General features: G+C 49.7%; 2 protein-coding genes across 9 annotated transcripts; one reads left to right on the top strand and one right to left on the bottom strand.

The window, feature by feature from the left end:
* Positions 1-6,110: 6,110 nt before the first annotated feature.
* Positions 6,111-18,764, bottom strand: SLC5A6 (solute carrier family 5 member 6). Of its 6 annotated transcripts, none has more exons than XM_033176264.1 (17): positions 18,505-18,764; positions 17,947-18,013; positions 13,732-14,264; positions 13,348-13,413; positions 12,956-13,007; positions 12,499-12,566; positions 11,852-12,006; positions 11,296-11,436; positions 10,966-11,095; positions 10,288-10,376; positions 9,736-9,848; positions 9,315-9,382; positions 8,508-8,594; positions 8,186-8,367; positions 7,860-7,963; positions 7,501-7,616; positions 6,111-7,096 (listed from the first exon to the last, which is right to left on the bottom strand). In XM_033176264.1, the coding sequence occupies exons 3-17, from the start codon at positions 14,122-14,124 to the stop codon at positions 6,950-6,952; spliced, it is 1,911 nt and encodes a 636-aa protein (XP_033032155.1). In that variant the 5' UTR covers positions 14,125-14,264; positions 17,947-18,013; positions 18,505-18,764; the 3' UTR covers positions 6,111-6,949. The 6 variants fall into 6 exon arrangements, with proteins under 6 accessions (XP_033032155.1, XP_033032153.1, XP_033032154.1 ...); XM_033176262.1 differs by having other exon boundaries at positions 18,395-18,530; XM_033176263.1 differs by lacking the exon at positions 18,505-18,764 and adding an exon at positions 18,372-18,497.
* ATRAID (all-trans retinoic acid induced differentiation factor) lies at positions 18,512-23,627 on the top strand. Of its 3 annotated transcripts, none has more exons than XM_033176267.1 (7): positions 18,512-18,951; positions 19,656-19,777; positions 21,798-21,869; positions 21,951-22,022; positions 22,110-22,231; positions 22,989-23,086; positions 23,310-23,627. In XM_033176267.1, exons 1-7 carry the CDS (start codon positions 18,688-18,690, stop codon positions 23,412-23,414), a joined length of 855 nt encoding a protein of 284 aa, XP_033032158.1. In that variant the 5' UTR covers positions 18,512-18,687; the 3' UTR covers positions 23,415-23,627. The 3 variants fall into 3 exon arrangements, with proteins under 3 accessions (XP_033032158.1, XP_033032160.1, XP_033032159.1); XM_033176269.1 differs by having other exon boundaries at positions 18,641-18,754; XM_033176268.1 differs by having other exon boundaries at positions 18,660-18,888.
* The last annotated feature ends 105 nt before the right edge of the window (positions 23,628-23,732 follow it).

Below are 23,732 nucleotides of genomic sequence, written 5' to 3'. Positions count from 1 at the left end.
ACATAGTAAGATAAGACCCGCATCTCTGCAAAGAAAATTCAAAAGAATTGGCCAAGAGTGGTGGTGTGCACCTGTAGTCCCAGGTACTCAGGAGGCTGAGGTATGAGGATCACTAGAGCCCAGGAGGTTGAGGCTGCAGTGAGCCATAATTGTACCATTGCACTCCAGTCTGGGCGACACAGTGAGACCCTGTCTCAAGAAAAAAGGAAGCCAGGCGCAGTGGCTCACGCCTGTAATCCCAGCACTTTGGGAGGCCGAGGCGGGCGGATCACAAGGTCAGGAGATCGAGACCATCCTGGCTAACTAGGTGAAACCCCATCTCTACTAAAAATACAAAAAATTAGCCAGGCGTGGTGGCAGGCGCCTGTAATCCCAGCTACTCGGGAGGCTGAGGCAGGAGAATGGCGGGAACCCAGGAGGCGGAGCTTGCAGTGAGAGAAGATCGGGCCACTGCCCTCCAGCCTGGGCGACAGAGTGAGACTCCCTCTCAAAAAAAAAAAGAAAAAAGAAAAAAGGAAAGATGGAAAGAAAGGAAGGAAGGAAGGAAGGAAGGAAGGAAGGAAGGAAGGAAAGAAGGAAGGAAGGAAGGAAGGAAGGAAGGGAGGGAGGGAGGGAGGGAGGGAGGGATGGAAGGATTTTAGTATTAGTAATACAGGAATTGTTCCTGTATTATTAATACTAAAATATTATCCTTTATAAATTGTATAAAAAGGCATAGAAATTCTGTGATAGCCATGTCTAAATCAAAAAGATTAAAAAAAAAAAAAGCATAGAGAGATAAGAGATCAGGCCCCTCTTACCCCCGTCTCCCTTCCTGCTGGCCCCTCTCTCAGCCAGCCATCATTGTCAGTTTCGTCCATAGTACTCTAGAGATAGTTTATGCATATGCAAACAAGTACTGACATATTCCTTTGCTCATCATTTTTACTAGAAATGGTGGCGTATTACATGTTATTCTGCATCTTGCTTTTTCTCCTTAATAATATATTGAAAATAGACAGCAATGTCAATGATCATATGATATCAATAGATTAAAAATATTTACCATGAGATACACACATTTAATACATACATATTTGTAATGTTTAAAGTGAACCTCTAGGCTGGGCGCAGTGACTCATGCCTATAATCCCAGCACTTTGGGAGGCCGAGGTGGGTGGATCACCTGAGGTCAGGAGTTCGAGACCAGCCTGGACAACGTGTTGAAACTCCGTCTCTACCAAAAATACAAAAATTAGCCTGGCATGGTGGCAGGTGCCTGTAATCCCAGCTACTTGGGAGGCTGAGGCCAAAGAATTGCTTGAACCCGGGAGGCAGAGATTGCAGTAAACAGAGGTCGCGCCATTGCACTCCAGCCTGGGTGACAAGAGCGAAACTCTGTCCCAAAGAGAAAATAAATAAATAAATAAAGTGAACCGCTATGATGTCCACTACAACAGTGCTGGTACTTTTAAAGCAAATCCCTGACCACATCATCAACCCTCTTCCCTCAAGGAGCCACTATCCTGACCTTGGGGTTAATCATTGCCTTGCCTTTTTTCATGGTCTTACCACCTTCCTATGGGGCCAAGAACAATAGAGCTTAATTTTTTCCATGCTGAACTTCAACGAATAAAATCACAAGTGTTTCCTTCTGTGGCTTGCTCTCTTTTGATCAACATTGTCCTGTCAACGTGTGTGGTTGTGGTTAATTTGTTTGCCATTGCTACATAGCACCCCTGCAAGCACGTAATACTACATTGTATGGACTTCTGGGTTGTCTCCAGCTTGGGGTTGTTTTTGTTTTGTTGGTTTTGTTTTCTTTTCCTTTTTCCTTTTTTTTTTTTTTTGGCAGAGTCTTGCTCTGTTGCTCAGCCTGGAGTGCAGTGGCGCGATCTCAGCTCACGCTGGGATCACAGACGTGCACCACCACCACGTGTGGTTAATTTTTTTTGTTGTTGTAGTAGAAATGGGGTTTCTCTATGTTGGCCAGACTGGTCTCGAACTCCTGAGCTCAAGTGATCTGCCCACCTCAGCCTTTCAAAGTGCTAGGATTACAGACGTGAGTTATGGCGCCTGGCCTGAGGTTAATATGTTATTATGATAGTTCTTGTATGTCTCCTGGTTTAGGGTGACAGTTCCCAAAGTGTGGTCCACGAAACCCTAGGGGTCCTTGAGATCTTATCAGGGGGTCGCTAAAGTTAACACAGTTTTCTTATACAATAATACTAAAATGTAATTTGCCATTTTCATTCTTTTGCACTGATATTATAAAAGTAATCTGGGTAAAACTGCAGCCGTTTTAGCATGAATCAAGTCAATGGCTCCAAACTGTATCTTGTTTGTAACTGATGTGAGTTCTTCACATCATGTTATGGGTTGTTCCCTGGCTAACTACCTCCCCATGTAGTCCTGGCTGAGGTGAGAGGATTGCTTGAATTGAGCCTGGGAGACAGAGGTTGTGGTGAGCCAAGATGGTGCCACTGCACTACAGCCTAGGCGACAGAGCAAGGCCCTGTCTCAAAAAAGAGAAAAAAAATATGCAGTTCATGTGTGCGTTGGATCATGATGTAAAATATATTTCTTACTGTGGGTCTCAGTCCAAAAAGTTTTCAAGTCACTGCTCCAGAAAGATTCTAGAATGATATAGTACCATCGCCACCAACTTAGTGCCTCACTGTACTAGGGACTGATGTCCCAGAAAACACTCTGTGAACACAGATAACAATATCCTATCCAAAAGGACATTGTTTTCATGATAATGCAAATATAACTTGGTAGGCTAATGGGAGTCATAGACCCTCATTTTAGCTCTGCCTCAAGCACTTACCAGTCAAACAATCCAGTTACTTTATATATTAAAAATGCAGATGATATGGGAAGTATTTCTTTCCCAAGGAATATTAGGTAGTATATGAAAAGTGCTTTGAAAACTACAAAGAGGCCGGGCGCGGTGGCTCAAGCCTGTAATCCCAGCACTTTGGGAGGCCGAGGCGGGTGGATCACGAGGTCAGGAGATCGAGACCATCCTGGCTAACACGGTGAAACCCCGTCTCTACTAAAAATACAAAAAACTACCCGGGCGCAGTGGCGGGTGCCTGTAGTCCCAGCTACTCGGAGGCTGAGGCGGGAGAATGGCGGGAACCCGGGAGGCGGAGCTTGCAGTGAGCTGAGATCCGGCCACTGCACTCCAGCCTGGGCGACACAGCGAGACTCCACTCTCAAAAAAAAAAAAAAAAAAAAGAAAACTACAAAGAATAATTATTACAATAACTGATGTTTAAGGAATGCATATATATGTACATATATGCATGCAACATAGTTTTGAGTCCTTAACCCTGTGAATTTCACATTTAATAGACTAAGTTATTATCATAACTCCTGAAAATTTTTAATCCTGTGGCATTCTTATTTCCTCTTCTATGCAAATATAGTTAAAATAAGAATTTCAGATTGACACCTCGTAGAGTCCTGGGGTGGCACAGCAGTTTCTTTAGCTGTATAAAAGGTGACGCCTGGCCAGGCGCAGTGGCTCACACCTGTAACCCCAGCACTTTGGGAGGCCAAGGCAGATGGACCACGAGGTCGAGTTCAAGACCAGCCTGGCCAAGATGGTGAAACCCCGTCCCTACCAAAAATACAAAAAATTAGTCAGGCATGGCGGTGGGCGCCTGTAATCCCAGCTACTCGGGAGGCTGAGGCAGAGAATTACTTGAACCCAGGAGGCGGAGGTTACAGTGAGCTGAGATTGTGCCACTGCACTTCAGCCTAGGCAACAGAGCAACTCTGTCTCAACAACAAAAAAAGTTGAGGCCCTTGCATGTAGCAGGTGATTGATAAATATACTGAACAAATGAGGGCCCAGTTAGGTCTAGAACTTTGGCAGATTGGTAGGATAAGGTAGTGAACTAAGGAACAGTGCCCTTGGGTCCCGGGGGAGGGACTACGGAGAAGAGGGCAGACCTCGGGGCAGAGTCAACCTGGTGTGTTCGGGGACTGTCCTCACTTCTACTGGAAGGATGGACAATTCTTGCAGGAGTTAGAGAGAGTGCAGTTCTGGGCATTACTCACTTTACAATCCCCATGTTTGCAGATATGACCAATGTGGTTTTTTTTTTATGTAAAGCCCTGGACCAAGGGCAGCCGTGAGGGGCATCCTGTTCTCAAGTCTCCTACAGACACTGGCTTGGCCAGAAAATGGGTTCAGAGGTCAGGCCCTAAGAATCCAGAGATGATCCCATTCCCTCAACAGTTCTTGGTGACATACAATCACCAGTCTCTCCTTCTTGTAGGGCTTGAGCTATAAATTGCCCACTTCTAGTTTTTACATTCTTAGTTTCTATTGCCTCCGTTGGTAAGACCTTGTCCTAGAAGCAGCTCTACCAGGGCACCCGAACTGGGAAACAAATAAGACTTGAATTTGGGAGTCTAGCATGATAGATTCAATTACATTCCCCAAAAACAATCTATGAAGGAAAAGGGATTTTGTTTTGTTTTGTTTTAGAGACAAGGTTTTGCTCTGTTGCCCAGGCTGGAGTGCAGTGGTACAATCTTGGCTCACTGCAACCTCAAACTCCTGGGCTCAAGCAATCCTCCCACCTCAGCCTCCCAAGTGGCTGGAACTACAGGCACATGACACCATGCTGGCTAGTTTTTTTTTTTTTTTTTTTTTTGAGACGGAGTCTCACTCTGTCGCCCAGGCTGGAGTGCTGTGGCCGGATCTCAGCTCACTGTAAGCTCCGCCTCTGGGGTTTAAGCCATTCTCCTGCCTCAGCCTCCCGAGTAGCTGGGACTACAGGCGCCGCCACCTCGCCCGGCTAGTTTTTTTTTGTAGTTTTTAGTAGAGATGGGGTTTCACCGTGTTAGCCAGGATGGTCTCGATCATTTGTTTGTTTTTGTAGAGACAGGCTCTGATTATGTTGCCCAGGCTGGTCTGGAACTCCTGGCCTCAAGCAACGCCCTTGCCTCAGTCTCCCAAAGGAATCTTTTCTAAATAATAATTATAGGCTTCTTATCTTTCCATCACTGAAGTTTTAATTCACAAGACAAAACAAAATAGGCCTGAGTCCAAGGGCCCCTAGTAAAATGTCTCCATATCCTCTTACACAGACTCACTCCCACCCTACCTAATTCAGCTAATTCAACCCTGGGGATCATCCTCCCCAGCTCTCCCTGGAATACCACTCAAGCACGTCTGAAATATGGTAGATTCAGTGGACACACCTTTGGCCTGTCAAAGTACCTTCCCAGACAGAAAATAGATCATGACCAGATATCTAAAGTTCATACTGGAAGGAATGTTTATGTTCAAGACCAGAGCCTTATGGAATGGAAAAAAAAAAAAAAAAAATCCAGGGCAGCAGGTTTAAGACCCATTAGGAGCCATTATTGTCATCATGAATATAAATGAGGCCTAGGCAGGTGAGGAGTGGCTAGTGTCTGGGCTCTGGCACAACCGGGCCCTGTTCTTCCACAGGGCTGGCCAGGGCAGAAGTGAAAGGGGCTGGGGCGTGACCAAGTGAGCTGGGGTAGAGGTAGAAAAAGGGACACAGAACATCCCAGGCCTGAGCTGCATGGAATGTGAGAGAACAGCTGGAATGTGCTCTAGAAGCCCCGGAGAAGGCCTCAGTTGAGGCTGAACTCAGATATGCCTGGGACCCAGTCTCTGTTAAGAGACCCTGGAGAGCTTGAGCAGAGCTGATGTGGGCAGCTGGACAGGGCCAGGCAAGGGCAGAGGCCAGGTGTGGGAGGGTGTGAGCACAGTGTTCTTCACAAGATCATAGAAGTCCAGCTAGAATGTTCCGTTTCTAAAATCAGATGGGAACATTCTTCCTCCAGTTCCAAAAGTAAAAATCTGAGAGCAAAAGGTTCTGGCAAAGGGAAAGTGTGGCCGGAGAAGGGAGTGACTAAGTAAGCCCCAGGGGATGAGAAGCCTTAGGAGAGGGCGTGCATCTTCCACCCTGGTGAGCACAACGCTGTGCCCTGCAGACACGGGGACAGCAGAGACTTGAAGCTGCAGCCCCCCTCCTGAGCACAGGAAGGTGACCTGTACATAGGATGGGACTCCTTATCCTCACCAGGGGATGCAGTGGGGTGGACAAGAGCAGGTGGAGACAGTACAGGAGCCCAAATTCTAGGTCCAATGGTAGTTTTTATTCCCCAGGAATAGATATGTGGGGAAGAAACTCCAAAAGGAAATGGAGCACAGATGACAGAAATGACACCACAGCAGCCTGGCTCAGGAGTCGAGTAGATAGATGGCTGCTCCACAGTGGACCCGGTCATGGCCCTGGTTTCTTGGATCCACATTTGCCCTGTCTCTAAGTGTCCATCTCAGAGGTGGAGGACGGAGACAGTGAGGCAGAAAACTTGCTTGCTCTACACAAAGGAGACAAATGGACCTTCTATTCCCAGAGGCCCAGGGACACCAAAACCTCCCTCTTCAGAATGGAGGTAGACAGATAAAAATGAGAGGGGCTTGAGTGTCACAGACAATCTGAAAGTAATAACAGGGGCTCACTGTGGCTGGCAGAACTGGTACTGAGATGCGGACTGACTACAGGGGAAGCAGCTTCCAGTTTTATGGTGGAGAGTCAGTCCTGAATTGGACCATGGGGCAGTTATAACCAGAGTGCTGTTTCTAGCCACTTACTTCAAAGGACTCTGGCTATGTTGAATCAGAAGCCATTATCTTTTTCCCAGAGGATGCACTTCTATCCCTATTTCTGGCATGATCCTGCTCCCTACGAGCCTCATCCTTTAAAAAACAGATTGGCAAGCGATGAGAGAAACGGTGCCTCACATGCTCGAGATGTGACAGCTTCTCCTGCAGGGAAGAACAAGTTCCTTTGGTATGAGCTAGATCATCCAGACCTGTCCCTGCAGAACACAAGACTCATCCCTGTACTACAGGGTGGCCTCTGGCTATGGCCTGGCACAGTGAGGACAGAGGCAGGGTCCTGAGTCAACATCACAGGGAGGTCTCCTGGAGGATGCAGGTGGAGCTGCTCCCCTGATAGGCTGTGTCATCCAGGGCCATGGGCTCCTTGTCTCTGCTGTCCCCCAGCACACCATTCCTCGGCTTCTCGGGAAACATGCCGGTGTCCACGAGGTGGTCCTGCAAACACAGAGCCAAAGGGGTGGAACCTGGTGAAGATGGACGACAGGTGGTGACAGGATTCACACAGAAAACATCCCCGCTAGAAGGCAGCCCAGCAAGGTTGGGTGTGGGAGGGAGAATGGGGGGAAAAGAGGCAGAGCACAGCACAGTGGGGAGCGCAGGGTGGGCTGGGGTGGGGAGCTGACCAGCCCAGGCCGGGGCTGAGCTCCCCTGAGCCCTGAGATCCTTCTGCCCCACCAAGGGAGTGCAGCCCTATGGGTAGAACCTGAGACAGCCGTGTGGGGACAGCCTAGGCTTAGCTGATCATGAGGGGCACCAGGGGCAGGGACAGAGAAAAGGGGTAGAAGAGTCAGTGGCATCTGCAGAGGGATGGGAGGGGTCACTTGGACATTAGGTGCTACCTGGCCGTAGCTCCCGCAGTGGAGCCGCTTCTGCCAGGACAAGGGCAAGAGGGCCAGGAGCTTCGGCAACACTGGGTAAATGGTCGCAGGGTTCAGGGACCGGCCTCGCATTCTCCCTGAAGGGAAACGTGCTTCTGAGTCTCTGCGTGGAACCATCCACAGCAGCGGGCCCCATGTCCTCCCTTGGCCCCCAGATACCCTAGCCCCCACCCACATCCTACATCCCAGTGGAAAAGCCTGACAGCTACTGACACCCAAGAGCTCAGAGGGCAGGAGCCTTTCTCCCTAGATGGTAGAGTCCCTTAGGGCCCTCTGTTAACCCCTTGGTGCTCGTCTGCACCGCGATCCCACACCCTCACCGGTGAGTAGACTGACAATCAGGCCCACCACAATGACTGTGGTGGAGTTGTGAGCGCTGTACCATAAGTAGGACAAGGAATAGAACCGCCGCAGCCCTGTAGGCCTGGGAAGAGCAGAGGGGAAGACAATGAGCAATTCGTTGGCAGGGCATTCCTTGGGCACCAGTTTCTACTTGCCCGCATGGTCCCAGGATTTTAGGACCCAATACCCAACATTTCCCTGGAGCCTCTGGTGGCCCATCCCTTAGCAAAACCCCTGTGAAAGCCCTCAAAGTCAAAGGAGGGCTTTGAGAAAACAAGGGGAAAGACAGCAAGCCCTGCCTTACTTGGAGACGGTAGTCAAGGGCATCAGTGTGGTTGCAGTGGCAACAGTTAGATTGGTGGGCAGGGAGAAGTTGGACCCATTAGTGGAAGAGGGTGGCATGCTGGAGCCCATGCTGGTCACGATGCTCCCAATGCCGATCCAGAAGGCCATGGCAAGTCCAGACAACAGGCCCACAATAGCACCCTGCCGAGACACGGTGCACGCCTGTCACAAGGCCAGCCCTGCCAGCCCTCACAGCAGTCCTCAGGTCTCCTGATAAGAGCCCTGCCAACCCGCAGGCCCATCCTGCTACACATGACTGTGGGTCCAGATGCATCACTCACAGGAGGGTTGGCACACGGAAAGAACATTCCAAGGCAGAAGAGTCCCAGCAGCGGTCCCCCAACCATGCCAAAGATGCTGATTGCTGCCTAGGAGGACCAGGCAAGAAGAAAAGAAAAAAGAACACAGACTCAGAAATGACCAGTTTCACCATAGAGCACAGCCACCCGCCATGGCCTTGGAGCCCCACTCATCAGATCTGTCTCTTCTATGGGAACAATCAGAACTCCAGAAGTTGCTGGGTGGTGGCTCACCCCTATCATTCCAGCAGTTTGGGAGGCCAAGGCGGGAGGATCACCTGAGGTCAGGAGTTCGAGACTAGCCTGGCCAACATGGTAAAACCCCATCTCTACTAAAAATACAAAAATTATCCAGACATGCCGGCACATGCCTATAGTCCCTCAGCTACTTGGGAGGCTGAGACAGGAGAATCGCTTGAATCCAGGAGGCGGAGGTTGCAGTCAGCCGAGATCGCACCACTGCAATCCAGCCTGAGCAACAGAATGAGACTCCATCTCAAAAAAAAAAAAAGACTCTAGAGGGCAGGAAAGGCTGATGGGGGGCTGATGGAGAGGGATGTGTTTTGGGTTCTCCTCTGAGGCTCTCTCTTGGCCTACAATATCCCGGGAATGACCCTGGGTCCTCTGGCTGCTTGGAAGTCTGTTCACAGTAAAGATGGTCCATCAAAGGGGAATCTCTTACACCTGGCCCCCGGTCATTCCCCTCAATATAGCTGCCCTTCTCAACTTCCTGTTTCAATCAATCCCTTCTCTCCCTTAAAATTGATTCCTACCCTCTACAGTTATTACCTGCAGCACAGGTCCCATCTGGGAGGAAATATAGGCCATTCCTAGACAAAGTAGCCCATAGCCAAAGGCTGGGGGTAAAGGAGAGGAGAGGAAACAAGAAGGTGTGAGTTAACACAAGCAATGGGATAAAGCAAGGCTCCCTGCCCAGCCAAACTACCACCTCTGTCTCCTTTGACACAAAAGGCATATTACATCATGCTGCAGCTTCCTCCCACCAAGTCCTCACTCCTATGTGACTCAGAGACCTCCCTAGGACACGCCCTGAGATGTAAACAACCATGCATGCAGGGAAGGTTGTGTGCTTCATTAGGCAAGTGCTGAGCCCCGAATAAAGTGGGTATTTTAAAGCAGACTGATGACAGTGGTCACGGTGTAGCTTAGAAAGACCCAGACTGAAGAGACTGAGGAAGCATAACCCCACCGAGGCCTCTGGAAAGCATGATGGCCCGGGCTTCAGAGAACTCAGGGAACCAAGGTCGAATCAGGTCTTCCATCGTAACAGTTGCCAATGAATTAAAAGCAGAGGATATAGTGCTGAAAAAGAAGAAGAGGATGGGGAGTTGAGCGAGGCAAAATTGTCAGCTCTGTGGACTCTATGGAGGAAATGGTGTCCTAAAGGGGAGATGACAGGTCCCACCAAGAAACCTCCTCATAGTTGGACTTGACGCCACCTCCGAGCGGGCCTGGAAGGACACAGTCCTTTTTTGAATGTGGGTATGGGTTTCATTTGAGCAGATCAATTTCTGGTACCATAAAAGAACTTGTAACCAAAACAGGGGTATCTCTTGAGAGAAAATGTGCTCTGGCCTACAAAGATGAGCTATCCCTTGTCATCCACACAGATGGAACCGATACAGTGAGAGACTCACTGTGACTGAGACTCCCTGCCCGCCACCACCCCGCTCCACCCATCCCCTTGTACCCAACAGGGGTCAGGTGCACCAGGTCTGAGGGAAGTGGTCAAAGGGGGTACCTGAGGGAGCCGCTGAAGAGGCAGGCAATGAAGAGCCCTGGCAGGCCCGGTAGGCCCTTCAGGATATCCATCACAAAGTACAGGACGAACTGCAAGCAGAGCGGAGGTGCAGAGCAGTCCTCAGAGAGGGGCCTTCCCAGGGCCGGCTCTGCAGAGAAGCTCCCTTTGCATGTGGCCCAGTGAGTCTACTGAGACTGGGTGCTTTAGAAGGGAAGCCAGGGCCTGGGGCATCTCTGCTGACCCAAGTGTCTACACATTAAGTGGAAAGAAAATGGGCTCTGCAGAGGGAATGACACAATTCGCCCACAGCTCTGTTTCTGGCTACCAGTGTAACTTCTGCTTACTGACTACCTCATTGAGTCTGTTTTCTCCTCTGTGAAATGAGGCTGTTAGAGGTTAGGTGAGACCAGGTATGTGACAGCTTCCAGCAGAGCACATGGAGCCCAGTGGGGAGTCAGTAAGGGTAGGTCCTCACCCCAGTAGGATGAGCACTGTGGTTAGATGCTAGGGACCAGGATCCTCACATGCTAGATTCCTAGCATCTTAGAGTGGGAAGGGATTTTACAATCATTTCCCACCCAGGGTGGGAGTCCTTTCTGCAGTCAGTCCTTTCCTACCTAGACACTCCTGTTGTGGGGCCAGGCCTGCCCTCAAGGGAACAAGACAGGGCCTTCTCACCTGGTCTGGGGCTGCCTGAGCCTGCTGAATGCTCATGGGATACTCCTGGTAATACGTGAACATGACCAGGCCAATGAGGCTGCCCACGCAGAGGGACACCTGCTGGAAGGGGAACACTGCATAACAGGAGCTGTAAAAGATGTCGGTGCCAGGAGGAGAGCCAGCGTTAACAGACGCCCTCAGGCATGTGCCCCTGACCTCCAGAAAGGAGACCCACATCCTGAACACAGTGGATGTGTATGTACTTTGGCATCCTGCCCCACCCCAATTATCTCTGGGGAACCCCTTCCCCTAGACCTTGCTCCGCTCCCTTCCTGTCCCTGCACTCACAGCACAGCAGCCTTTTCCGTGCGGGAACTGAGGTACCGCTGCACCTGAGCCTGGTTCACCCCGTATAAGGAGAGCATCATGAAGACACCCCCAATGGCCAAGGTCCAGAAGGTGTGCCGCACAAAGGGGTCTGGATTCAACCTGTAACAGACACCACCCAGTCATTGTGCAAAGCCCCAGAGATACAGCCTTCCTGCCCTCTTGGCAACAGGAGTCAGTGACAGGAGAGGAGAGACACCACTGCTAGGGCCAAGGGGATGACTGAAGGCAAGAAGCTGGGTGCACTCAAGAGACAGCACAGCCAGTTAGAGGGAGGCTCCATTCTTCCACCCCAGCCTCGTTCCAGGTACTCATCCCAGGTAATGTCCTGACTCTCCAGAAACACTAGCCGAGCACCTGTAATCACCCTCCATCTCTGCAGGACCAGTTTCCCGCTGTCTGCTGTTACACCTTAGGCTTCCCAGTTTGCACTCTGCTTACTATAGCCCTCAGCCCTCTAGGATGGGCTCAGCGCCCAGGCACTGCAGACCCCATCCAGGAGTAGGGGTATACTTACTCAAACCCAGAGATGCGGCCGTGCTGGGAAGCCACAGCCCACACATGCCCCAAGCCGCCCACCTTGGCCGACCCCACGGTGATAACTGCCAGCTGCCCAAGGAACATGACCACTGTCTGGAACACATCTGTCCAGATGACGGCCTTCAGCCCACCCTGCAAGGAAAGCACAGCAAACCCTCCACAGAGGCCTTCTAAACCCAGCTTGTCCAACCCGCCTTATTGTTGTTCCATTTTGTTTTGTTTTAGACTTTTTGTGCCTGAAGCCAGTTTTTAGTTTCTGTCTCTGGTGGTAAGTATAAAAGAGGGATGAGGAAGGGACTTCACTGACCCAACCAGAAACAGAAACTAAGAACCCATGACTATATTCTCTCCCTTGGACACTCCTGAAACTATCCACCCTAAGGACATTCTACCAGGGAGGGAACTCTCCTGCCGTTAGGCATATAATTGCTGTGACCCTGTTGACATCATTCCCATCCCATCCTCTACCTTCATATACCACCCCCACTGCTAAATCCTATCATAAATCTTACCGCCCTAGAATTTCACCTATATTCTCAGCTTATCTCTTCTTTTCCTTCTCTTCCCATCTCCCCTCCTTACTTCATCCCTTCCCCTCCCCCCACCAGGGCTTACTGCACTTACCAGAGCTGTATAGATGGTACAGACAATGCCTAGGGCCAGCACGGACAGCCACAGATCAAAGCCAGTCACTGTAAGCATAGAAGTCACATTTTTATCCCTGGAAAAGGGTTCCCCAGGGGAGAAGCCCTGGTAGGGCAATCGTGTCATGCCACAGAGATAAAGCATTTGGTCATTAACAATGAAATAAATCATTCACCACAATGGGAAAAATTGTTTGCAAAGCTCCACCAAAAGGTGCTGATTAACCAGTTTGGATAGGCATGGTAATACGTTACTGGCTTTCAATAGAGGTGGACCAAGCCTTCCTCTGGTAGAGACCCACCCAAGGGCCCAAGCAGTGAATTAATTCCCTGTCCAAGGTCAGGTTCTTTTCCGCACACGCTCCTCCATCTGCCTCTCCCAAAGGTGCTTTCCTGGCCTGCCATGGCTGAAAGCCAGGGGCGGTGCGACTCCTCACCTGCATTGAGAGCCAGTGACGGAGCATAGAGCACAACTCCCATGTAGATCACCTGTTGCATGTGGAAAACATGTGAGGGGGGCGGGAGGAGGGTGGGAAGAGAGAAGAAGAAAGATGGGCCTCAGCGTCAATATGCCCATGGCTTCCCCTCACCTAGGCTCACTTCCCTCTTCCTTCTCTCAAATTCTGGCTTGCTGCCACCATAGTATCTGTGCCGGAATTAGAAGGCACGGGCAGCAGGATGCCTCTGGGGGCCTCACAGATGCTGACCCTCTAGCAGGAATTTCAGTCCTGCCAGTCTGAGAGCAGGCGAGACTCCAATTCCCGCAGCACACTTGAGTTCAGGTCCCCCAACATGCCCCAGGCTCGGTTTCTAGCCTCATTCTGCTTACCATCTGAAAGATGAAAGTCACAGTTCCACACACTCGAACAGCTTTATTGAATCGAAGCTCCAGGTACTGGGTATACAGAAAAAAGATTTTCCTCCTGACTTCACCCCGACAACTCACACACAACTTCCCTCAAGACACTCAGGAACATGAGGGAATATCCAACCCATACCCACTCTGAGTCCCACTCAGCACAGCACCCTCCTCTCCAATCCTGCCCCCACTGCTGATTATCACTGAGAAAGAATTATAAACACACAATTGAGTTTTCTGTCCCTTTCATTAGGTGGAGGAGGTCTAGGGTCCCAGGTCCTTCCTATGTCCCTGTCCCTCCTCTCCACCCCAACCCCAGTGTCCCACGTGCTTCTCCCTTCCATCCCTGCTTACCTCATAGGCACTGGTGAGATGCAGGCGGTAGAAAACGGGGATGAAGATGTGTGCAGGTATGAGCAGCCCCAGAAAGTAGCAGCAGCCCAGGAACCAATACTGGGTCCCAAATCGGTAGATCTCTGACGGCACACCCAGGATGGCCACGGCTGACTGGAAGGTGGCCAGCAGGGACAGTGCCACCGGAAGGCAGCCCATTTTGCGGTTCGCCATCAGCAGCTCACCAACAGTATGCCGGCCCCAGCCACGACAAGCATGGTAGAGCCCAATGGCAAGAGAGAGAACCAGCAGCAGGACGAACACCACATAGTCCACGAGGGAGAAGGCAGGCATGCTCACGCTTGTGCCCGAGGTTGGGGAAACAGGGGCTGAGGTGCTCACCCCTACACTCATATCCTCACTGTGTCTGTGATCTGCAGCCAGCTGCTGCTCCAGGGCTTTGGGGCAGGGCAGCGGCGGATGGGTGGCTACAATCTGGCTCCCAGCCACAGTCTCACAGTCTTCCTCCACGGAATGATACTGTCCAGGGTGAGCTGCAAAGGAATTAGCTCTTATGAGGCCTATCTTGCCTTGGTAGCCATTCACCCTTGGGCCTTGTACATCGCATGCCATCAGAAGTGGACCAGTCAGCATAGTGGTAGCCCTTCAAGGTCTGGAGGCCCTGGTATGGGTTTGGTAGGGGACAGAAGTGAGGGAGAAGCATCAGAGTGAGACAGCCAGGAGACAACATAACTTGGCCAGGACCTTTGAGTATGCAGAGCTGTGAAATTCAAGAACCTTCTTAGGTCTCCACCCGAGTACCAAAAGAAAAATAAACTCTAGCCTAAGTTTCTTTGCAAAATTTCCTGACCCCACTTGAAGGCACAGACCCAGTCATTACAATACACTAAGCCAGCAGAGCCCAGCCTGGCGCCACAGCCCAGCAGGAAACACAACATGGAGACTAATGGCAGCAGGGCTTCCCCTACTGACCCTGGCCTCAGCCCTCGCTTCCTGAGATCCCCAGTGTCACCCTTCTAACTGATCATCAGTGAGACTGCCTCTGTGGCAGCCACACACTCCATTTCAGGCATCCCCAGGCCAACCACTCCGAACCCCTTTCTTAAGGTTCTCCCCAACACCACTAGATAAGCACTTGCTGCCACCCACCTCTCAGCCCCTCTACCTGCAACACCACAGTCAACAGCAGATGCAGCAAGAGCGGCTGGATTCCAAAGTGAGAGGGGAAAGGTGAGAGGGCATCATGCTGGAGTCAGAGTTTCAGAGTTACGATTCTCCGTTTCGGAGAGAAGCAACCCAGCCAGGGAGCTGAGAGGCAAAGGGACCAGCCAAAGAGAGTGGTCGCATCCTGCTGGGGACAGACACCTACCTGGAGAAGCAATCCCTGTTCTGAGGCAGAGTTGCCTGGAGCTGTAGGAGCTGAGGATCTGGCTCTATGAGTAGCTGAGGTGAGAGATCAGGAACTGGGGGTGGGGTGAAGCTCAGCAGTCATTTGTTCTGGCCCCTTCAGGGAACCAATCGCTATGTTCCAAATGGCCCTATCACCCTGTGGCCCCCAAACTCCAACTCAGCCCTAGAGGCTCCAGAAGAGGGAAGAGGGAGCTCACATTCAACAGCATTCCTAGATGGATTAGGCTTTCAGCCTAAAGTACTCTTGGCACTCTGTGCGGGAGGGAGTTGGAATGAAGGAACTGAAAAGATGGGAAAGTTGAAAGTTGATTTTCTAACTCCTACACAAGAAATGTTAATCCTCCAAGAATACACCATAATCCTCAGAGAAAGAGGGAAGGGACTGTCATATTTAAAATCTTAAATCTTTGGATACCACTATTACAACCAACCCCCCACCACTGACCATTTCACAGATAAACACACTAAGGCTCAGATGGTTCAAGTGACCTTTCCAAACAAAAGCACAGAGCCTACTATTGTTGGAGTGTCAATTAGAACCCAGGTCTAGGGATTCACCATCCACCCTGTCTGTTCTCCATGCGTATCACATTATCTTCAGAGGCAATCCTCTGGGGTACTTCTTGGTATGGGGAAAAAACACCAAAGAATGTCATGTAGTTAGACAGTCTAACATGATAATAGTTAACATTTGTTGAACACTTGCTATGTAACCCAGCAGTGTGTGAGGTGCTTTATAAACATTAGTAATAACACATAATGAAGCTAACGCTTTCAAAACAGCATGTCTCAGGGTAAGACATGAATACTCTACAGTCATCACAAGAAAACTGAGAGATTAAATAACTTGCTCAAGGTTATGCAGCATGGTACAAAACAAGAGAGAAAGAAACAGTGCTGTCTGCAGCTATGACAGGTGTTTACCAACGGCCCTGTCCTCACTATTCCCAGAACCAGGGCAGGAGCAGAGTGTTGTAGTCAGTCATTCACAGGACATAGTTTAGATTTCAACTCATCAAGAGACAGACTAACATAAAGTGTATCTTCTGCTTTTGCCCACTAGGAGAAAGATTAGGCTGTCTTTCGGCTCTCCCACAGTGTGTTCTTGGGCAGACACTGTCTGGCTGGCAAGATATGGCCTCATGCAGACTAAACCTGAACTCTGAACCTCTTGGGGCCAATAAAGAGGGAAAATCAGAGCTGGCAACTCTTGGATCACATGTCTACAAGATTCCCAACAGGCTTAAACTCTGGTTTAACCTAAACATGCCCTGGGCCTTTGCACATTGCAACACCCTGAGTTTTCTCACTGTCCTTGGCAAGTTTTTGCTGCTATGATAGAGATGATGGGAACTACTGGTGAGTAAGAGGAAAGATGTCTCCTGTGTGCAAAGAACACAGAACACTATAGGGTTAGTGGTATAGATAGGTAGGTGGCCAGAGACAGGAAGGAAAGTCCCAGTGTAGGAAACGGAGGTACAGAAATAAAGACACTCTGCTGATGGGACTTCCTGATAAAATTCTATTTGCATGATGTATGGAGAATTCTCATGGATGGCCTGAGAGAGTACCAGGGAAGACAGGAAAAACCTGACCTAGCAACAGACCAGATTCTGAGAACAGATCTATGGTTTTCTAAAAACTCTACGTTGATCCAAACCTGTGGGCTTACATTTCTCCAGAAAGAGGGGGGCCAAGAGGAAGAGCTAGCTGTTGTTTCACTACAACTGTAACACACTTAAGGCACAAACAGCAGATTGTGGGAACGCTCCTTTTTTTTTGGAGACGGAGTCTCGCTCTGTCACCCAGGCTGGAGTGCAGTGACATGATCTCGGCTCACTGCAACCTCCGCCTCCTGAGTTCAAGTGATTCTTCTGCCTCAGCCTCCTGAGTAGCTGGGACTACAGGCATGTGCTACCGCACCCAGCCAATTTTTTTTTTTTTTTTTTTTTGTATTTTTAGTAGAGACGGGACTTCACCATACTGGCCAGGCTGATCTCAAACTCCTGACCTCATGATCCGCCTGCCTCGGCCTCCCAAAGTGCTGGGATTACAGGCGTGATGTGGGACCCCTTTTAAATACCCGAACTTGGCCGGGCGCCGTGGCTCACGCCTGTAATCCCAGCACTTTGGGAGGCGAGGCGGGCGGATCACGAGGTCAGGAGATCGAGACCATCCTGGCTAACATGGTGAAACCCCGTCTCTACTAAAAATACAAAAAATTAGCCGGGCGCGGTGGCGGGCGCCTGTAGTCCCAGCTACTCGGGAGGTTGAGGCAGGAGAATGGCGTGAACCCGGGACGCGGAGCTTGCAGTGAGCCGAGATCGTGCCACTGCACTCCAGCCTGGGCGACAAAGTGAGACTCCTTCTCAAAAAAAAAAAAAAAAAAAAAAACCTGAACTCACTTTGGTCACACACTGCAGTGGATCATACTGACTCCTACAAAAGGCAATGAGACCACTGCAGGACTAACTGTTCCAAAAAGATTCCCTCAAAATCTGTCCGGAGCTTATAATTCCTCAAGGTGTGAAAGGCTTTAGGGGCCCTCAAAATGCTAATAGCTACTAACACCTTAGAAAACTTGCCAGCGAGCTAAACGTAAACCTTTCAGGAGCTTCCAGGTAGACACCATGGGGGGAATGTGGAAGGGAAGCATGGGTCGGCTACACGAGATGATCGCTTGGGTTGGCATTAAGGAGTTTTTGGCTGGCCCTAACCAACACTGTCACTCCGGGAGCAGGGATCCCCTGGCGCCCTTCAGTTACGGCGCTGGCCCACCCCTGGGGCAGCGACGCACTCCCTTACCTCCGTGGTTTAGTCCGGGCTAGGACTATCCTTTTGTGCTTCCTGAGATCAACATCGCACCCTTTTCCTGGGAAGGCAAAGAAAATGAGTTAGGGAAGCGTCTATCCCGCTCCTACCTCCTCGCCAGGCTCCCGGACGCTACGCGCTATCAGGATTGAGGTGAAGGGAACTACGTGCCCGGGGCGATCCAGGCTCGTGCCCTCCCGCCGGAGTTTGCGATTTGCCCTTCTCTGCTCCATCACCCTCACCCTCGTTCTTTCCTGGTTTCCCACTTCTCTCTACGCGGCGGAGACCACCACCTTACCGCGCACACTTCGTATCTTCTCAGTCCCACGCCGGAGGCCGGCTCGCTCCGCCCCTCCCCGCCCCCTTGCCCCTTTGCTCCCGCCCCAGCTCAGACGCCGCTCCCTGAGGCCTCTCCGCACCGGCTCAAGCTCTGCAAGCCCACCTGCCCGGTCTCCACACGTGGGTAGCCAGTGCCGGGCTGCTGCACCCTGGCCGGGAGCCCGCGAAGGCCCCGCCCCCTGCCCGCCCCGCTCGCTGCGCCGCCATGTTTACTGAGGGCGGATGGAGGGACCCGAGTCTCTGCGAAGGCGCGACCTTGGCTTCCGGACGCGGGGAACACCGGGTTGAGGGAGCATGCAGTCGACTCCGGGAAGCCGCGCGGCGAGGGGGGTCGCCTTCACTAAAGGGGAAAAGCAATAGGGGGCGGCTAGTGTCCCCGAAAGAGGGCTGGGGCGCATGAAGACCAGCGCAGAGCTCCGCGAGCAGGAGAAACCCCCAGCCAGCCCCAGGGCGACTGGACCGGGTCGCTTAGGCCACGCCCGGGGAAGAGGGCCTGACGCGCTGCGGGGCGGGGCCGCGGGGCCGGGTCGCGTGAGAACCGGAGAAGTAAGGGAGCGGAAAATGGCGCATCACGGCCCGGGTAGTCTTACGACCCTGGTGCGCTGGGCTGCCGCCCTGCTCCTCGCTCTGGGCGTGGAAAGGGCTCTGGCGCTACCCGAGGTACAGAAGCAAGTTTGAGGTCGGGCTGAAGCAGGGTCGCTGGCCAGCCGTGCGTCTCGCTCGTCCGCGGCTCCCCCTTCCCCTCGGCCGGCCTGCGGCTCTGATTTCGTCCCTGACCCTTTCCGACCCTGCCCAGCCGGGTCCTGTTCCCGAGTACTCACGTCGTGCAGGCCTTCGGCGCCCCAGTCCTGCCGACTTTCAAAGATCTGTGAAACTTGATCTCGTCCCTTAATTTTTGAGTAACTTTAAGTTCTACAGACGGGTCCTCTGGCTCTTGTGCAAGCTCTCTACGCCCGAACACCATATATCGTGCAGTGGTAGGGCTGTACTTTCTTTTGTAATGCTTGATGAGTTATTTACCTACCTCCGGTCCTTTTACACCGGGCCAAACTGGGACTTGAGAAGTCTCCGCAGAGAGCATAATAAATATGTTTGAATAGTGATCTTCAGAGATGAGGACCTTCCCTGGCTGATGTCTGGTACTGAAAGTGTCAGGGGAGCTGTTTCGGCGCCGGACTCTAGGGGAAGACATGGCATCTCCTAGCCTAGCCTGTTACAAGGGTAGGACACGAGCCATTTATCCATTTATCGGCCCCATGTTAGAGGAATTCTGGAAACGTGTACTGGCAGTTAATTCTTGATGGCCGTTTGTTCTTTTCTTGGCTTTTCTTTCTGGAGTTCTAATGTTTCTTTCTCTTCTGCAGATATGCACTCAATGTCCAGGGAGTGTGCAAAATTTGTCAAAAGTGGCCCTTTATTGTAAAACGACACGAGAACTAATGCTGCATGCCCGTTGCTGCCTGAATCAGAAGGGCACCATCTTGGGGTGAGGGGAAGACATCTCTAGATGCTGGATACAGGCCATTCCTTAGCCTGGCTGCTTTTCTACCTTTATATTATTTTAAGAATCCACCTATTATGGTTTCAGCTGTAACCATCACGCAGATGTCTACCAAAACTAGATCTCTTTAGTGTCTTTTTACCTTTCTACACTCCAGGTACACGTGAGTACCTGTAGCTTCCTATTAAGCATTTCCTACTGAGTGCACCCTAACTTCAAACTCAAATGTTATGTTTTACTTCCATTCTCTTCTTTCCTTCATCTACCTAAATACCTCTCTATATTAAGCTTTCAGAAAACCGACATTTTCCAATATCACTCTCGCTTTAATACTGTAGTTAGTAACTTGCTCTCAGGACAAAATTCAAACCATTAACTACCATACACTAGTCCCAACCCCCTTTTCCAACATTATTTCCAATTACTTGTCCACGCAAACCTCCATAAAGGTCTGCACCAGCCAGATTTGCCTACCCTCAGTGGCATTCCATCTTTGTTCAGGCCTCTCTCCATACCTGAAATTGCCTTCCTCCACCAAATTAGGACATATCCATCCTTCATTTCAAACATCTTTTGTGAATATTTCCTACTACTAATTTCCAGAGTAATACCTTTTTTTAATTACTATTTATTCATTTTTTTGAGATGGCGTTTCGCTTTTGTTGCCCAGACTGGAGTGCAATGGCATGATCTCGGCTCGCCGCACCCTCTGCTTCCTGGGTTCAAGCGATTCAGTAATACCTTCTTAAAAAACTTTCTGTAATCTTTAGTGTCCACTCAAATATATTTATACACTATCCTGTGGTTTCTTTTATATTGTAATGTTTACAGTGCTTTTATTTTGGGTATTGGTCTTCTTCCTCTAACTACATTGTAAGCCACTCAAAGGCTAAGATACTGTGTTATATATTTTTTAACATTCTCCCAGTGTTTGCAGTTTGTAGGGACTCAGTAAATATTTGCAGAATAAAGGAATGGATAGCAGTAGATATTGAAGAAGAAAAATAATGTGGCATGATCCTTAATGTCCTGCAGTTTACAACCAATCTGTGGTAGAAAATACATGTGGAAAAAACTTTCATTTATGTGACTTGCATTTTTTTTTTTTAATTTAAAGGCTCTCTGTGGATCTGAAAATCATAGTATGAGATTCACTAATGTAGACAAGAAACACAGATTTCTCCCAATAGATGCATAACCGATTAGAACAGTGCTGGCCAGTAGAACTTTCCGTGATTATGAAAATGTTCTGGGCCAGGCGTGGTGGTTCACGCCTGTAATCCCAGCATTTTGGGAGCCAAGGCAGGCGGATCATGAGGTCAGGAGTTCGAGACCAACGTGACCAACATGGTGAAACCCCGTCTCTACTAAAAATACAAAAATTAGTCAGGCATTGTGGCGCATGCCTGTAATCCCAGCTACTCAGGAGGCTGAGGCAGGAGAATTGCTTGAACCTGGGAATCAGGTTGCAGGGAGCCGAGATCATGCCACTGCACTGTAGCTTGGGCAACAGAGCAAGACTCTGTCTGAAAAAAGAAAAAAAATGTTCCATATCTGTACTAACCAGTACAGTAGCTACTAATGTGGTTATTCCATTTGCACTTGAAATATGGCTAGTGCAAATGAGACACTGAATTTTTAGGTTAAATTAATTTTTCTCTATAGAGTGAGGGTCTCACTCATATTGCCCAGGCTGGTCTCAAATTCCTAGGTTCAAGTGATCCTCCCCGCTTGGCCTCCCTAAGTGCTGGGATTACAGGAGTGAGCCACTACACCCAGCCTAAGGTACATTAATTTAAATTTAAGTAGTTACATGTGGCAAGTGGTGATTCTATTGGATAATGCAGAATTAAAATGTCTACCACAGCTCCTAATGTGTGACTCTGAACACAGCTGTGTTCAATTATTATTAGCTGAAAAGGGGGTTGTGTAGTAAAATACAAACCGTGCTGTGGCTGAAGGAAAAGAGGAACACACAGTTATATTGATTACTTTATTTCCTCAGGCTGGATCTCCAGAACTGTTCTCTGGAGGACCCTGGTCCAAACTTTCATCAGGCACATACCACTGTCATCATGTAAGTAGTTAGGTGCCTCCCACCCAAAAGGCTAATATAGTGTAGGTTGATGGGAAAGTGCTAACATTGTGTGCTTTGCAGAGACCTGCAAGCAAACCCCCTCAAAGGTGACTTGGCCAACACCTTCCATGGCTTTACTCAGCTCCAGACTCTGTGAGTAAGGGTATGGGGAAGAGAATCAAAGAAGGGTAATGCTGTGAGTTGAGCAACTCTGCATGTTATGACCACATTTCTCTTTAGGATACTGCCACAAGATGTCAGCTGTCCTGGAGGAATTAATGCCTGGAATACTATCACCTCTTATATAGACAACCAAATCTGTCAAGGGCAAAAGAACCTTTGCAATAACACTGGGGACCCAGGTATGCTGTCTTACCTCCAAACTTCTGGGAATTGTCTTTTCTCCCTTGTATTTTCCACTTTAGATCAGAAAGACAAAGTTACTTAAGTGCCTTTCATTCAGAGTTCTGGGGCTCTAACCCCTTTGAAAGAAAAGATCTTAAGATATACTATTTGTCTCACGCGTGTCCGTGTAAAGAGACCACTAAACAGGCTCGTGTGAGCAACAAGGCTTTATTTCACCTGGGTGCAGACTCACAGGGCTGAGTCTGAAAAGAGTCAGCAAAGGGTGGTGGATTATCATTAGTTCTTACAGGTTTTGGGATAGGTGGTGGAGTTAGGAGCAATGTTTTGCGGGCAGGGGGTGGATCTCACAAAGTACATTCTCAAGGGTGGGGAGATTACAAAGAACCTTCCTAAGGGTCAGGGAGATTACAAAGAACCTTCTTAAGGGTGGGGGAGATTCCAAAGTACATTGATCAGTTATGGTGGGGCAGAAACAAATCAATGGTGGAATATCATCAGTTAAGGCTATTTTCACTTCTGTGGATCTTCAGTTGCTTCAGGCCATCTGGATGTTTACGTGCAGGTCACAGGGGATATGATGGCTTAGCTTGGGCTCAGAGGCCTGACATCATTGTTACTGTTTTTATCTGTAATCTTCTTTCCTCTTCCTTTATCCTAGCAATGATTGAGAGACTCTAAGTTGAAACAGATATTTGAGAAATATGCCTAATGAGATTTATGCAGTGATGTTCTCTCGTTCTCTCTGGCCCACAGAAATGTGTCCTGAGAATGGATCTTGTGTACCTGATGGTCCAGGTCTTTTGCAGTGTGTTTGTGCTGATGGTTTCCACGGATACAAGTGTATGCGCCAGGTGAGGAATTAGGCCTTGTAACTAGGGATACAAGGAATGCATAGAGCAACTCTTCTCAGAAAGGAGATCCACAAGACGAGGAGCTAATACAAATTACCTATAGGGGGAAAACTATAGAATTGCCCTAGACAAGGTGATAGGTATATTAGGAAAGAATTAGGTGTTAGGATGTGGCCCTCCGTGTAACGTTGTATGGGGATGTTTTTTGGTCTGTTGTTCACAGGGCTCGTTCTCACTGCTTATGTTCTTTGGGATTCTGGGATCCACCACTCTATCCATCTCCATTCTGCTTTGGGGGACCCAACGCCGAAAAGCCAAGACTTCATGAACCACATAGGTCTTACCATTGACCTAAGATGGATCTGATCTATCTTAGCCCAGCCAGGGAGCTCTGCTTCCTAGAAAGGCATCTTTGGCCAGTGGATTCACCTCAAGGTTGAGACCGCCATTGGAAGATGAAAAATTGCACTCACCTGGTGTAGACAAATACCAGTTCCCAATTGTGTTGTTGCCTATAATAAACACTTTTTTTTCCTCTCTCTCTTTCTTTTTAAGGAACGGCGCCCTGCCTTTACGTGTTTCTTGCTTGGGGTGGGAGGGACTGCTTTAGAGCAGCCGGTTTTTTCAGGTTTCCCCTGGTTTTGCA

The sequence above is a fragment of the Trachypithecus francoisi genome, unplaced genomic scaffold (genome assembly GCF_009764315.1).
Source record: "Trachypithecus francoisi isolate TF-2019V2 unplaced genomic scaffold, Tfra_2.0 Lachesis_group17, whole genome shotgun sequence".
In the NCBI taxonomy this organism is placed as follows: domain Eukaryota; kingdom Metazoa; phylum Chordata; class Mammalia; order Primates; family Cercopithecidae; genus Trachypithecus; species Trachypithecus francoisi.
Note: the sequence above shows the minus strand (reverse complement) of the source record. Positions and strands in the feature narration are given on the sequence as shown.